This window comes from Sprattus sprattus (assembly GCF_963457725.1).
Source record: "Sprattus sprattus genome assembly, chromosome: 9".
Classification (NCBI taxonomy): Eukaryota; Metazoa; Chordata; class Actinopteri; order Clupeiformes; family Clupeidae; genus Sprattus; species Sprattus sprattus.
This window is the reverse complement of record NC_137928.1, coordinates 357,501-373,881: the sequence shown is the minus strand read 5'-3', so window position 1 is coordinate 373,881 and position 16,381 is coordinate 357,501. Positions and strand designations below refer to the sequence as shown.

The 16,381-nt window shown below is 41.1% G+C and overlaps 1 protein-coding gene across 1 annotated transcript in view; it reads right to left on the bottom strand.

The window, feature by feature from the left end:
* Positions 1-12,632, bottom strand: part of LOC308369928 (NACHT, LRR and PYD domains-containing protein 1 homolog) — a gene marked incomplete at both ends in the record, with an annotated part of 31,836 nt that extends 19,204 nt beyond the window's left edge. The window contains 4 exons of the mRNA XM_080844490.1: positions 7,669-9,189; positions 9,277-9,585; positions 11,429-11,503; positions 12,550-12,632. Of these exons, the coding sequence (XP_080700616.1) occupies positions 7,669-9,189; positions 9,277-9,585; positions 11,429-11,503; positions 12,550-12,632 (1,988 nt within the window). The remainder of the gene's footprint in view (positions 1-7,668; positions 9,190-9,276; positions 9,586-11,428; positions 11,504-12,549) is intronic.
* Positions 12,633-16,381: the final 3,749 nt, after the last annotated feature.

The window sequence follows — 16,381 nt, the reverse complement described above, 5'->3', positions numbered from 1 at the left end:
ACGTAACCTGCATAGGCTCAGAAGAGGAAACAGAAAGGACTTACAGTATTAACCTTGTTCACTTTCGCGTGACTAGGTTTAGTAAGATGTGAATGATATTCGTTCATAAGAAATAATTACAGGGTTCGTTATTTTAACTTTTTTATACTTTACTTACAGATCAGTGCAGTGTAATTGTTTGCCGTGATAATTAAATGCTAATGTGATAATAAATGACAATTTCATCCAAAGTTTCATGATACATGCAGTAACCTACATGATAATATGACATGTGTTTGTAGTGGACGTATTTAGGCCAGGGAATTCGCTATAAAATGTCGAGCAAATGAACGAATGACTCGAAAAAAGATTTGTTCTTTTTACTGAACGAGATTCAAAAATTCGAGTTCAGCATCTCTTCTCTGTCTAATTAACTGACTGAACGTTGTTATTTTTTCTTAATATAAAAGAATTTGGTTAGAACAAATAGTGTGATTTGCCCTGCTTCCCCTACCATCTAAATCACCTAAAATACCATGCAATTATTTTCCACCTATCAATGTAGGCCTAAGCAAGGTCATGCCTTTCCTTTTATAATCTGTTCAAACATCCTATTCCGGGTTGTTAACATTGATCGATAGTAGTATTACTTCGTTTGGCCAACTTTTTATAGTGGTGCGCCTAGATATTTGCTGGTGCTCCCAATTTTTCTGGCTTAGGAGCACAGTGCCCCTAAGCCAAAAAGTTAGTCTCAAGCCCAGCACACACACACACCCCCCACAGAGATCACCACACACACACACACACACACACACACACACACACACACAACAGAGGAGGTCTGAGAGATGCTGAACTTCAGCACACAGACTGCACTTCCTTCAGTACACTGTATCACACACATGAACACACACTCATTGCAGTGGGACCCAAACAAACACACACACTAGGGCTGGGCGGTATGACGATATATACGTGTAACGGTAGAAATGTGTCTACCGGGAGAGATTTGGCTATACCGTTTCAACCGCGGTATACTCTTGTTTTGAAATCCATTCTCTTAATTTGACATTCTGACTTCCGTTACGTTAAATGACCGGAATACATGCGGAATGATATGAATTTGCTTTTCGCAGCAGTGGAAATCAAGACATTACCAACATGCAAACGTTGATGTAGAGGCCGAAGTCTAATTCATTGTATTGTGAATAAGAATTCATGTTAAAAAAAAAAAAAAAATTAAGAAGTTAATTTGATGGTTAAAATGTTAAAATACTTAATAGGTTAAAAACATGCTAGAATGTATGGGATTTGGTACATATGTGTGTTAAGGCCTAGGGTGCCAAAACAATAAGGGAGGCAGAGGCAAGCGACTTTGTGTTTGAACGGCGGTATTTATTCATCAAAAGGACAGCGGTACAGTTATTCGGCTCGTTCTCAACCAGCCACTGCAGGTCACGGTATCTGCTCTCATAAAGGCCACGTCTCCGCCCACCTGCACACCTGAATACCAGCGCTGGAGGAGCAGACAATAAGCAATCACACAGAAAAGGCCCAGTGGCCGTCACATCCCCCCCCATTAGAAAAATCCCCTAGGATTTTAATATAGGTGTATACATGACAATTCAACCTACTTTTAACAAACCAACAAATTCACAGTCCTGTTCACCAAACACCAGGGTACTGTTCGGTGACACTCGCTAAGCGGTTTAGCGCGCTAAATTCCAGGCAAAAAAAAGACAACGCCCCTTTATCGAGTTCGGCGAAGCAACTTCCGATAAATAACCATGGTAATTAATTAATAAGAGTACCTGGATTAAGTTTGCCACACCCCCCGGCAAAAGGAGGGATCCCACAGTTCTTGTAGGAGCGCTACCGATTCAGCCGACAAGGAATAATTAATTTGCAAGACCTTCTCGAGTCATTCATTCAAACACCACAGACGAACATTGAATGTCTTGCGCTTTTTTGCGAGTGGATGCATAACGTCTTTGATCCCAGGAAATTTGAGCACACAACCCATCTCCCTTACGGAGATATCGGCGAAAAAGATTTTATCATGTCCCTTCTACAATGACGATGTTATTAACCATACGTCATCAACAAATGCAACTTACATCATTGCAAACGTCTAGTTTTGCAAACGTGTCTAGTTTTGTGCAGTAGTAAATAAAGTACTCATGCTATGGTGTAGTAGACAATCATTTTTGTAGAAAATGATTAAGGTGGATGCATGATAAGAAGCGAGAAATAAACACAATTTATTTTCATTGCTTCAATTTATTGAATTTCTTATTAATACATTTAGTCATTAAGCAGACGGTTTTATTCAAAGCGATTTACAAGGAGATGTAAAACAACAATTAATAAGGAGGAGGCGAGGGGGGTCGAACCAGCGATCTGTTGCATGCAAACCATGAGCTCTAACCGTGACACCAAAGTCACATATCTGACCAAGGAAAAGATATCACGTATTAGACAGCCTATAGACAGTTTCTTATATTGCTGTCGCAGCCGCGGAAGTGTTGAATTTTGACATGATTATGGTCTTGAATTCTTCATAACGCGTTCATGGTCATATCCTGCCTTAGCGGAGAAAAAAATAAGTCTTTTTCTTAGAGTTTAGACGATTGTACCAAAAAAAAAAAATCATGGTTTTGGTGTAAAAAATATCTTGGAGACCAGACCGGCTTGGCCTGATCTCATTTAGCAAGCTATATTATCTCATGTCGCGAGCTAAATTAATTATCTTAGCTTCAGTTGTACGCCGAACAGGGCCCAGATTATTCTACAGTAATCTTCACATACTTGCATTGGGTAACTCAGTAAGGTTCAAATGTCAACCACAGGCCCAGCCTAGGACCCACAAATCCAAGTAACCTACAATTCTTTACATAACAAAAAAAATATCAATCATCTATCTATAAATCCAGGAACTCTGTGTGTCTGTCTAGGGTGTATCTCCCTGACGGTAGTTCCGTTAGTTATGAGATTTTGCATGTAGCTTACGCATGTCATGAACCTGTGCATCCTTGATTTTGAAGATTTTTGAATTTATAGTTCGCGAGATATTTGTATTTTACCGTTTCCCGTAGGAAACAATGGGTTATCGTTTCCCGTCCCATCGGCACTATGGGTAGTGACGTCACAATCAAACAATATACGCATAGTAACTATCCTGCCTTCACTCAAAGTTCAGAATACTGTTGGATACGAGGAGGTCCGCATTCAAATTCTTCTTGGTGAACAGATACAGACTTTTGCTCAGGTAATCTTAAGACAGTGATTGATTTGATCTATTCGTTTATTTTTAAGCTTCTTTATATTAAGTTTCAAAGTAATGTAGCTTACGCATGTCATGAACCTGTGCATCCTTGATGTTGAAGATTTTTGAATTCATAGTTCGCGAGATATTTGTATTTTACCGTTTGCCGTAGCCTACGGTGCAAACCCATGTCACCGTTGTAGCGATGTAGTACTCCACTCTTGCGTTGTGATTTTGATTGGCACCTAGCCTTTTATTCATACACTCCGACAGGTTTAATGAACACAGAGCAAAGGCGATCACACACAGTATCTTCCGAATGACAGCCTCTCCCAGCCAGGGTAAATGCAGACTGAGGTTTATAATATTGCAATAATGAGAAAACAAAGTACAAACGAATTACAACAGATACATCGGGACACTTTTTTGTGAATGATGTCATAGTCATAGAACAGTCGTCGTCATAGATGTTACCCCCTACAGGCACTGCACTAGTACCATTAACAACACAACCAAGTGCTCCCAACACCCTTATTAAAGTGTCCCAGGTTAACACCAACACCTTCACTCCATTACTCAACACATTCGTGATCCTTAGAAGCGAGCACCCTGGCTTCACATCCCCCCAGCACACCGGACCCTGGAACAAGAATAGACAAGCTCTGGAGGAGCAAACAATAAGCAATCACACAGAAAAGGCCCAGTGGCCGTCACGTACGCACACTCATTGCAATGGGACCAAACACACACACCTCTGTAATTTCACTGTCTCTCACACACCCACCAACAAACACACACACACTCACTGAAGGGTGACCCAAGCACAGTTACCGTACCTCAGTCATTAGACTGTATAACACACACACACCCACCAACAAACACACACACACACACACACTCATTGCAGGGTGACCCAAACACACACACATACACACTCTGTACCTCACTCAGTATATTGTATGACAGACAGCAACAATTACACACTCATTGTAGTGGGGACCAAACACACAAACACACACACACACACAGAACAAGACAGGCACACACCCCTCGTTCCTCCCTCATTACACTGTATCACACACACACACACACAGAGCAGGACAGGCACACACCCCTCGTTCCTCACTCATTACACTGTATCACACACACACACACACACACACACACACACACACACACACACACACACACACACACACACCCCTCGTTCCTCCCTCATTACACTGTATCACACACACACACACACACACACACACACACATACAGAGCAGGACAGGAACACACCCCTCGTTCCTCACTCATTACACTGCATCACACACACACACACACACACAGTACCTCAGAAATTACACTGCATCAAACACACCAACACATTCACTGCAGGGTGACCAAAATAAACACAAGCATACACACACACACACACACACACACACACACACACACACACACACACACACACACACAGACACAGGCACGCACCTGACCCATCACAGGGTTCTTACTTCACTTCAGACTTCACTCCACAGAGGACACTGCATACACAAACACAAACAAACTAAATGTGTGGCACACACACACACACACACACACACACACACATACACACACACACAGTCGGTTCTGTTATCGATTCTTATTGGGCAAGGGGTGAAAAAAAGGAGCACAAACAGGTTTATTTACCTTAATTTTCTTTTATATAATGTTCTATAATGCTGTACACACCATATACAGTAGATATACACATTTGCACTTGGTAAATAACCAAAAACATTTCTACGTATTCCTCTCTGAAACTGACATTCTTATGTAGAAATTAAGATAAAATAAAACTTACATAACAAATTTAAACATGTTCCTAGAAATACCAATGCTCCTTCCTTTTTTTTAAAAGGGTATATGAACTGAGCTGCCAAAAATGAAACGTGCAGTGGCAATTACCATCAAGTCTGCAACCATCAATTGTATGGATCATCAAGAATTGATGTGCAGAAAAATAAGCATGTCTGCTTTCCCCGGGAGGATACAAAATCATTTCATTTTTCCCTGCTTGCAAGAAAGGATGGGCTAGAGGTGCACAAGACGTTCTAGCTGTAGCCTGTGACCAAGACGGACTACCAGCCTCTGAACCTGTCTGACTCTGAACATCATCATCAGCTAAATTGGATTAAAAACATTCAGTGTCCCGGGAGATTTTAGACATTTTCCGGGACAGGCTACAGAAAAGAAGGACAATCCCGGTAAAACCTGGACAAGTGGCAACACTATGTTGTATATAACTGACATAGCTATGCTAGCTTAGCTATATAATCTTACAATTTCAGCCCTCTTCATTGAGGCAGAAGTAGTGTTTGCCTCCCCTCTGTTCTTTCAATGTGGCTTTGTCAGATCAGCAAATTCAGCGATTTTGTTAGTGCCATTCGTTTCATTGTGTAAAACGAGTTTCACTTTATAAATAATCTCGATTTCCATCCAATTTAGCTGATGATGACGTTCAGAATAATATGATTACCTTTAATAATGGGTTATCACAACAACGCGAACGCTTGCGGATAACACACGCCCTCCGATAATTAACACCGTTACGACAAAACATTTCTCAAAACTGGACTTTCAATCCAAACGTGAAGTGATCAATAATGGGAGACCAATGCCGGAGCTGAAATGTATGCTTCAAACGAAGGGACAGAAGATAACTTGATCGACAACACACAATAAAGGCAAATTGCTTCACACAGTGAGTGGTTGAGATCACTTTTGAGGAGTTTACCTTGGATAGTAAGAGAAGAAGCGCCGAGGTTAGCTGAGCTGCTGCATGCATCGAACACATGACATTCCTGTAATTTAATTCCATGCTGTGTGTTCAAATGCTTATTCATTCAGTTGTATTTCCTTCCTTCAAATACTATGTACAACATCTCCTAACCATCCCTCCTTCTCTCTCCATCATAGTGTGTTGTGTGTGCTTCAGGTCTGCTGCATAGAATACGGAGAATAAACCGACACTCTTCCCATCAGACCGGCTTTTCATCGAGTCCTTTGTTAAATCATGCGACAGCAACTAACTTCAGAGCATAAATAGAGGTCTGTTATATAATAGGATAACAGTGGTGTTTCCACATGAAATCTGAGGCCAGTTCTTATTTTGGGTAGGACACAGACAGGCACTACAAAGTCACCACTTTCAATAGCTTATTTTGGGGGACCCATTCATGCATGCATGCATGTATGTATGTATGTATGTATGTATGTATGAATAAATAAACTTGAAACTTGAAACTCACAGCTCACACACTCAAAGAGTAATGCACAGCTCTCACACACAATGGTCTTCACTTTGTAAGAGAAGTAACTGAAGCCAGTTTAACTTGATTATTGTGTGTGTATTTTGTATAGCATAGTGTATCTTCTATAGGCAACAGGAGGTGGAGGATAGCAAAGGAAAATATCACTTAAATGAATGTTCACAACATATGGCTACTTTACAACTTGCATGTGCTCCAACAAAGAAGTTAGCAGCGTGGCTGGATATGAGGTTACGAGAGTAAATTAATGATTATGATGGTGTATCAGCATAGTGTAGTGTAGTGTAATATGATGTATCAGCATAGTGTAGTATAGTGTAATATGATGCATCAGCATAGTGTAGTGTAATATGATGTACCAGCATAGTGTAGTATAGTGTAATATGATGTACCAGCATAGTGTAGTATAGTGTAATATGATGTATCAGCATAGTGTAGAGTAGTGTAGTGTAATATGATATATCAGCATAGTGTAGTGTAGTGTAATATGATGGATCAGCATAGCGTAGAGTAGTGTAGTGTAATATGATATATCAGCATAGTGTAGTGTAGTGTAGTGTAATATGACTTATCAGCATAGTGTAGTGTAGTGTAGTGTAATATGACTTATCAGCATAGTGTAGTGTAGTGTAGTGTAATATGACTTATCAGCATAGTGTAGTGTAGTGTAATATGATGGATCAGCATAGTGTAGTGTAGTGTAGTGTAATATGATGGATCAGCATAGTGTAGTGTAGTGTAGTGTAATATGACTTATCAGCATAGTGTAGTGTAGTGTAGTGTAGTGTAGTGTACGGGTGCACCACACACACACACACACACATCAAAGGGTGCAATACACAAACACACTAATGTCAACGGGTGCACCACAAACACACAAACCTTACTCCAGCACACATGAAATGGTGAGAAACACACTTGGATTACATCTGTCATAGTGTTCAGACACACACACACTCCATATTTCACATAGGATGCCACACACACATTCACTCACACACACTTTACTTCATGCATCACAGCAAACCCCCCCCCCCCCCCACCCAAACACATAAACACCCTCACATATAAACAAACACACACACACACACACACACAGTCACATATTACAGGTTTACTTACAAAGCTGATGTGACCACTGGCACCAGCCTCTGCAGAACATCATCAGGACTGAGGAGTTCAGTCAGATCCTCCTCTGGTGTCTTTATGTACTTCTGCAGGTCAAACTCATCTAGCAGCTCTTCTGGAATCTTAAACTCCAATCTCCTAGTCTCCCACTCTCCTGGTATGAGCACATCTACAGACAGAGTTCCTGATCTCCTGTCAATGACCTCCACTACAGCATGGTGATTCAGCTCATTCAGACAGTAGAACAGGTTGATCCTTCTGCTTGAAACATCATTTTGATCTCTGATCTTCTGTTTGACACACTGGACTGTTTGCTCTGAGCTCTGTGATAGGCTTCTTGTCTGGGGCAGAAGGTGACTTAAGAGATTCTGATTGGTCTCCAGTGAGAGGCCCAGAAGGAAGCGGAGGAAAAGGTCCAGATGTCCGTTCTCACTCTGTAAGGCCAGATCCACTGCAGTCTTGTGTAGGTCATGGAGTGTTGCAGCTCTGAACAGAGCAGAGAGCTGAGAGGTTTGCTGTTGGTCAGGCATGTTTCTTTCTTTGTTGCTGAAGCACAGGAACACATATAAAGCTGCAAGAAACTCCTGAATGCTCAGATGCACAAAGCTGAACACCTTTCCCTGGTACAGCCCAGCCTCCTCTCTGAAGATCTGAGTACACACTCCTGAGTACACTGATGCCTCTGTAACATCAATGCCACACTCTCTCAGGTCTTCCCCATAGAAGATCAGATTGCCCTTCTCCAGCTGTTGGAAAGCCAGTTTCCCCAGTTTGAAAATCATCTCTTCGTCTGTCTCTGTCCTCTCTGTGTACTTTTCTTTTTTGGTGCTTGTCTGAACGATCAGGAAGTGTGTGTACATTTGAGTCAGAGTCCTGGGGATCTCTCCTCTCCCTGTTTCACTCAATATTCTCTCTACAACAGTAGCAGCAATCCAGCAGAAGACTGGAATGTGGCACATGATGTAAAGGCTCCTGGATGACTTCAGGTGTGTGATGGTTCTGTCAGCCAGGTTCTCATCACTGATTCTCTTCCTAAAGTACTCTTCTTTCTCTGGGTTATTGAATCCCCTAATTTCTGTCACGCGGTCCACATACTCAGCAGGGATCTGATTGGCTGCTGCTGGTCGGGTGGTGATCCAGAGGAGAGCAGAGGGAAGCAGATTCCCCTTGATGAGGTTTGTCAGCAGCACGTCCACTGAGGCTGGCTCTGTCACATCACAACACCTTGGGTTGGAGTTGAAATCTAGAGGAAGTCGACACTCATCCAGACCATCAAAGATGAACATGACTCTCAGCTCTGAACCGGTGAAGATCCTCGGAACTTTAATTTGAGGAAAAAAATGCTGAATAAGCTCCACCAGACTAAGTTCTTTCTCCTTCATCAGGTTCAGCTCTCGGAAAGGGAGAGGAAATATGAAGTGGACATCTTGATTGGCTTTTCCTTCAGCCCAGTCTAGAACGAACTTCTGCACAGAGACTGTTTTTCCTATGCCAGCCACTCCCTTTGTCAACACTCTGATGGGTTTGTGTGTGTTTGTGGGTTTGCGTTGTCTGCGTGAGGGTTTAAAAATGTCTCTGATGTATTTGAATGGGGCAGCCCACCCTTTTCTCCTGCCATCACCTTCCAATAAGGGTGTAACTTTTCTGATGGGTTTTTCTTGTTCAGATAAGGTTTCAAAGAGGTCACTGCATTTGATTGGTCTGCCTTGTGCTGCTTCCCTCCAGGATGCTCTCTCTATCTGTCTGACCTCATGTTCATCGTTGACCTCTCCTCCTCCCCCCTCTGTGATGTAGAGCTCTGTGTAGATCTTATGGAGGAGTCTGGGGTCTCCCTGATTTGGGACGCCCTCAATCACCTGCTGAAACTTCCTCTTCATAGTGGATTTGTGTTTTGCCTCTTCTGGTGTCCATCTGGATCAACAACAGACAGACAACAACAGTTACAGATAAACATCATCCTAGAACATCTTTAAGGACAACAACATTACCAAGCTGCAACACTAACCACTAGCAATGCTAACCACTAGCAATGCTAACCACTAGAACCACCTTGCCCTTATCATCGTTATCCTTACCACCACCACCACCACCATCAAAACTATATCCCACGGAGGGAAATTAGTCTCCGTTATCTGCTAGCAGAGCGTGGCAAAGACAATTTTATCTGCGCTCCTATCCTCACTCTAGTCGTGGGGGCTGATTTTTTAGCACACTGCTTGACCCACATGCATCTGAATGCATCTCCAACATTTTATGTTTCTAGTGGAAACCTGGCTGAAGAATGATGACACTGCTACTCTTGTTGAATTTTGTCCTCCACCCTACAAGTTTGTTCAAACAGCTAAACTGGACAAAAGAGGGGAGGCATAGTTGCTATTTTCTCCAATCAGTTTTGTTGAGACTGACTCAGGAGAATTTTCATCCTTTAAATATCTAGCCATTGTTCTCAAGCCTGAATCAGACGTGGTTATTTTAACACTACAGACCACCTAAGCAATCTTCAGGGTTCCTTCATGAACTCTCTGATCTTATGTCCATTATTCTCACTAGGTGGAACCAAATCATTCTCATCAGAGATATGAATATTTACTTTAACAACAGTACTGATACAAAGGCTATGGGGTGTCTTTAAGGTAACCTGGTGTCCAAACTAGTAATTGAATTAAAGGACTGTAAAGGTGAATATGTGCAGATGAAACAAAAATTCTAACAAACAGAACAGTCGTGGCCAAATGTTTTGAGAATGACACAAATATACATTTTCACAAAGTTTGCTGCTTCAGTGTCTTTAGATATTTTTGTCAGATGTTACTATGGAAGACTGAAGTATAATTACAAGCATTTAATAAGTGTCAAAGGCTTTTATTGACAATTACACGAAGTGGATGCAAAAAGTCAATATTTGCAGTGTTGACCCTTCTTTTTACTATTCCCAACCACTGACCGACTATTAAGGCACCAAAATACTATTCACAACCACTGACCGACTATTAAGGCACCCTAGAGTATTATTCACAACCACTGACCGACTATTAAGGCATCCTAGAGTACTATTCACATCCACTGACCAACTATTAAGGCACCCTAGAGTATTATTCACAACCACTGACCGACTATTAAGGCATCCTAGAGTACTATTCACAACCACTGACCAACTATTAAGGCACCCTAGAGTACTATTCACATCTGCATAGCTATGATAATTGATGACAGTGTCCTAATGACACTACCAAGAGGTGAGGGTTAGGGTAAGGGCGACACAAGTAGACTGGACCAATTTTCAAGTCTTTCAATAAGGATATCATGATCGACAGCATCAAAAGCTGCTCCCAGATCCAGAAGGTCCAGGACAGAACGTTTTGCCAGTGGAGTTTATTTCACTCATTAACTGCCGTCAGTCCATATCCCTCGTCCGGGATATTTAAAATTTTTTGTAGGGTATGTTTACATTTGATTTAAATTAAACCTTTTCTACTACATTCCTTTTACTTACATGATATTATTGCTGAGGTCTTTCTAGAATATATAATCAGATATTCCTTTTGTTTTTAGTTAAGGGAAATGTACAAAAACATCAAGGCATGTCAGACAACTTAGAAAAGTCTAAAAGGCATTGGACTGTAGAATAAATAACATCATAACTACAGGATGTTGACGGACAGTTCGGAAAAAGGGACTGGGAAAAAAAAAGATGACTAGTTCCAGGTTTCAGACAAATGGTGACTGCCTGACAGAATGTCATCCATGATCTCACCTGTGTTCTGCAGCAGAGTCCCTCTTTGTCTCGTCTGATTTCCTGGACTTTGTGCCTGACGCCCCCTGCTGGACGCTGTTAACACAACATGACCCACTCATAATGTGCTCTCACAAGGAGAAGGAGGACCGCACTGGTCACCGACTCTCTACTCTACACACACACACACAGTATACTACTTACACACACAGTACACTACACACACAAGCTCAGTTTACTGCATTTACAACAGAAATGTGTGATCTTGTTCAATTTATCTAATCTAAAAATATTACATTTTTGAATAATTAGCTCATTTGTGTGTGCGTCTCTTTTTGCAAGAGCAGGCATATTTCAAAAGAACCCTGTCTATTAAAATTTAAGCTAACTAATACAAATTGTTACGACATCCATTTTGCCCCTCTCTAGCCTCCCCAACCCTCACATCACCTTCATTTTTAGGTTTTCATTATGATTATCTTGGATCATTATCTCTTGGCTATGTTACGCTCTAGCTCAAATTGACATGGATGAACTAAAGACATCATTCTGTTTAAGTAAACACACTAGTGCTTCACCCATCTCTGGGTCCCTCACACACAATAGTGCTTCACCCATCTCTGGGGTCCCTCACACACACACACACACACACACACACACACACACACACACACACACACACTAGTGCTTCACCCATCTCTGGGGTCCCTCACACAAGGGTCAACCTAACCTGGGGTCCCTCATATAGTTCTACCGGACACAGTCTAGGCACACATTCAATGACCTCATGGCAAGCAATCCCATTTCTAACCCCTCATGTAAGTGTTCTTATCTTCTTCTCTTCTGCTATTTAGACCTGTCTGGGGAAAATGAAAGAAACATGATATATGATGACTGTGTGGAACTGTGTCAAACCAACACTATTGTCTTAGGCTGTTTTCACATGTGGTCCATTTTTCTGGTATGAACTGGAGTGTGATTATTCCCCCCTCCCCCTGCCTCTGCTTGTCTGTATTCACATTAAAGGATTTGGTTGTGAACCAGAGTCCATCTATGTCATCCACACATGAGGAACATGCAGCTTTTATTGTATTAAGATATGAAGTTATCTTTTGCACACACTGTCCTCCATTAAGACTGACCTGTCAGAAGTAGACACACTCCCTTTAGGGGCTCTGGCCTTCTCTTCTTCCCCATCTGGATCAGAGGGCTCTGGATACTCCATCCTCACATCCAGTGGTGTAGTGGTCCCTGGAGAAGTGGGTATACTTTTGATTTAGCAATTTTTTTAAGCAGCCCATACAGCACAGGATAAACGCCCTGTTTTGAGAAGTGGGTATACGCAATTCTGACTAAAATAAGTGGGTATACTCCGTATACATGGATATACCCTGGACTACACCACTGCTCACATCTGAAAAAACACGCGCACACACACTCCATGAAATGTACATGTAGCTTTAGCTAACCAGCGACCTAAACACATAGGCCCTACTGTAGGCTATAAGGCATACTCCACGAACGAACTTCATCACTTTCCCTTTATTCGTATTATTCGTGTTGGCCTGAATTATCAGTTTAAGTTAAACCAAGCATCTCCTCTTTCTTCATTTATAAGTGTGGCTCTTGGGTGCTCCAGTGTACCCTATTTGGTAAAGCAGAGTTCAGAGTTCATTGTATTTTAGGCCTAACGGATAGACAGAGAGTTTTTACTTACTATAACTTAAATGTAAATTTAGCAGAATGGCAGCTGTACCTAGTCAGACACTCAGACTCTGGCTAAAAGGGGTTGTTTCCCTATTTGGGTAGTGTCAGAGACAATTCATATGTGGAGGTACAATTACATACTATTCTGGGATTTCTGATGGGTATAAGAACAGTTTGTATTCTGTGTCTAGTTAGAACGATGACCGGAATCCTTCTCTTGTTGCCTTGTGCGTGGTAACAATAAACCCAGCTCCAGTGTTCTTCAAACCTTGACTCTCGACTCCTGATTTCTATTAATAAGTAATAGTTTAATCCACTACATACGTAAAACTGTGAATAACCAAATAAATATTTTTTAGGGTTAAAGAAAAGTGTCGGATAGCTTGACGCCGTCCTACGAGTCAGTTTTAAGGGATAAGGAAGTCTGGCTAGTCTGTTTACCCTTTGAGGGATATGCTTTATTTGAGTTAATCTGAGACGATAGCAAACATTCACTTCGGTTTACAATAAATGCCTTTTCTTAACTTGTTCTGTTGTAGGTCGTAGTTACCTAGAATCCGAACTTCTTCACATGTTATCTCAACTTGAACTTTCAACTCGCTTGTGAACTCGTATAACGCAAGGCAGGATACTATATGCCAGTCATACTCCACTAGAGGCCTTTTGTGGCCCGCGGGGTGTCTATTAATGGCCCTCGAGCTGTTTTGAAAAGTTTTTTTAATTATAAAAAATACGAGGCTGGGGGTTGCAACGATAAACAGATAGCACTGCAATCACACCATATCAGCCCAGGTTTGAAGCATTGGCCAAAGAAAGCAGAGGCCAATTCTCCCATTAAAGGGGACATGTGAGAAATGTGAAATAGTTTGGTAAACAAAGCACAAAAATGGGCTGTCTGAAGGCTATTTGTTTTTTTTATCTTAAACAGGGTTATGTTTGGTTTTATTTAGTTAGCGGAACGGAGTCGAATATCAGCACCATACCTCGTTGTCATGTTTACATTCACTCTCGTGATCAACTTCGGACACCAATGGAGAGAAACGTAATCTCCCACAAAAATATGGCATTTAAGCTTTACTTGTGGAAAAAATTAACTCTGTAGACCTAATTTAAGCTTGCGAAATAGTGTTTTTTTATAGTGCACTTTTGCGTGTACCTAATAGTGTGGAACACTCAGTGGCGCGACGAATATTTCGTTTGGTCTTTAAATTGTACCGTCGGATTAGTTCTCTCCAAGATGAAGTTTAACTGTCATTTTAAACTGTCATATCAAATGCCAAAACAGATACCATGACATAATGTAAGTACGGATGCTCACAGAGATCAAATCCGATTACTCTGGTCGTTTAGACCCATGTCAATATGAAAGGCACTAGTTGAGAAATTGGACGGAAGAAGTTCGCCTTCCGTAGTTGCGTTTACAGTTTACCTAAAACAAAGTTGAATTAGATAAAATGTTTGTATTTCCACTAACAACAGTACAATTACAATACCCTTATATTGATGTCTTAATTTTTAATACATAACATACATAATCACGCCATGTTTGTTTTGTGCAGGTTTAAGTGAATAGACTGCACCTACAACTGAATCAGGTCAAAGCAAGCCCACAAAATACCCTAATTAAACTGAAATAACACTATTGAGATGAACGTTTTCTTGACAAAACATATTGTGACTAAGGCATTTGTACAGAAATTAAACCAGGATATGTCAAAGCAAGAGGAAAAGCATTTTATTATCACGAATTCAACGCGGTAAGTGGAACAAAGTGGGAGTGACGATATTCGACTCATTTAAAAACTTACTCGAAAACGTGTATCCGTAAACATTAACAGAAATATTTTGAAATACGGTTTCTTACTGTGTTAAATGAGTCGTACAAGTTGAAAAGGACAAACATCTCTCTCGAAAACCGTTGGTTTGGGTAAGTTTACACCTAACGTTAATCTATAAATAGACATAGTATAGCGATTTCTTAACAAAGCGGCCGATATCCGGAATAGTTACGCTATTTATTTTAATATATGCCCAAATTAAAATTATATTTTTATTTTAGGAAATATTTTAGTTTTTAATAAAAAGGAAATGTTATGTTATAAAATGTTGTAAATGTTATACAAACGTTATGTTATGATACGTTATCGGACGTACACGGTCCCAATAAATGGCCCCTTAAGTCACTGGGAAAAAAAATTGTGGCCCCTCATCATTTCTACTTGAGACCCCTGCTATATGCTATAGGCGGGTCGTAGGGCAATACTGCGGAGCTTTCGGCCCGATGGTAGAAACGATAATGGTTTTGTTACTGTGCTTGATAACATTAGCACGCACTGACCCGATAGTGGAATCGCGTCCAAGTCCTTTCACTCAGTTAGGGACCTTCCGAAGCAAACACGACTGTCTTCAAAGGAGGCGAAAACCAGAGACGATTCAGGAAGTGAAGTGTAGCCTACTACAGCGTATTTGTTAAAACCCATGTGTGCTTTACTACAACTATTTACCAGTCGGCTACCATTAGATACGGAGCTGCACATGCGAATTTGTAAATAAGATTGAATCAATCTAGGGTATCATTAGGCTATCCTACTTCCTAGTTTGCCGAGATACGTCAGTTTCATCCTTACCCATATAGCCCTACGACACTCACAAACGTCTTTTCCGATTAAATATGAATTTCGATAGATATATTTCACCCACCTGCTTTGTGTCCGTCTTCTGATTCCCACAGGATCCCCTCAGCCTCTCATCACCGTGTGTCTTTGAAATGGAGGCGCTGGTAACACCGAATATCTCCACTCGTGACAGACGTGAGAAGTTGAGCCGCCAAAACAAGTTTCCTCTTTCCTAACCAAGCAGAGAAACATTCAATTATGACACCAACCTTCATTAAATTACCCTGTCGAAAAACGAGTTGATAAATGAAGTGGAGATGTAGGCTATGGCTAAATGTTTAGAACAACCCCCATACAGCACAGGATAAACGCCCTGTTTTGAGAAGTGGGTATACGCAATTCTGACTAAAATAAGTGAGTATACTCCGTATACATGCGTATACCCTGGACTACACCACTGCTCAAACCCCTCCTACAAGGGCACACACCAGCTGTGTCAGATGACATACTTTCTGCATTTGTGCCGTAGCAGTGCTATATAGATAACATCTGGTGTGGGCGTCCTACTTATTACTGAGGAAATGAACTTAGTATGCTACAAATATCAAAATGAACTATATTGTCATAGCTAGGTGTTAGACACCAAACTGAA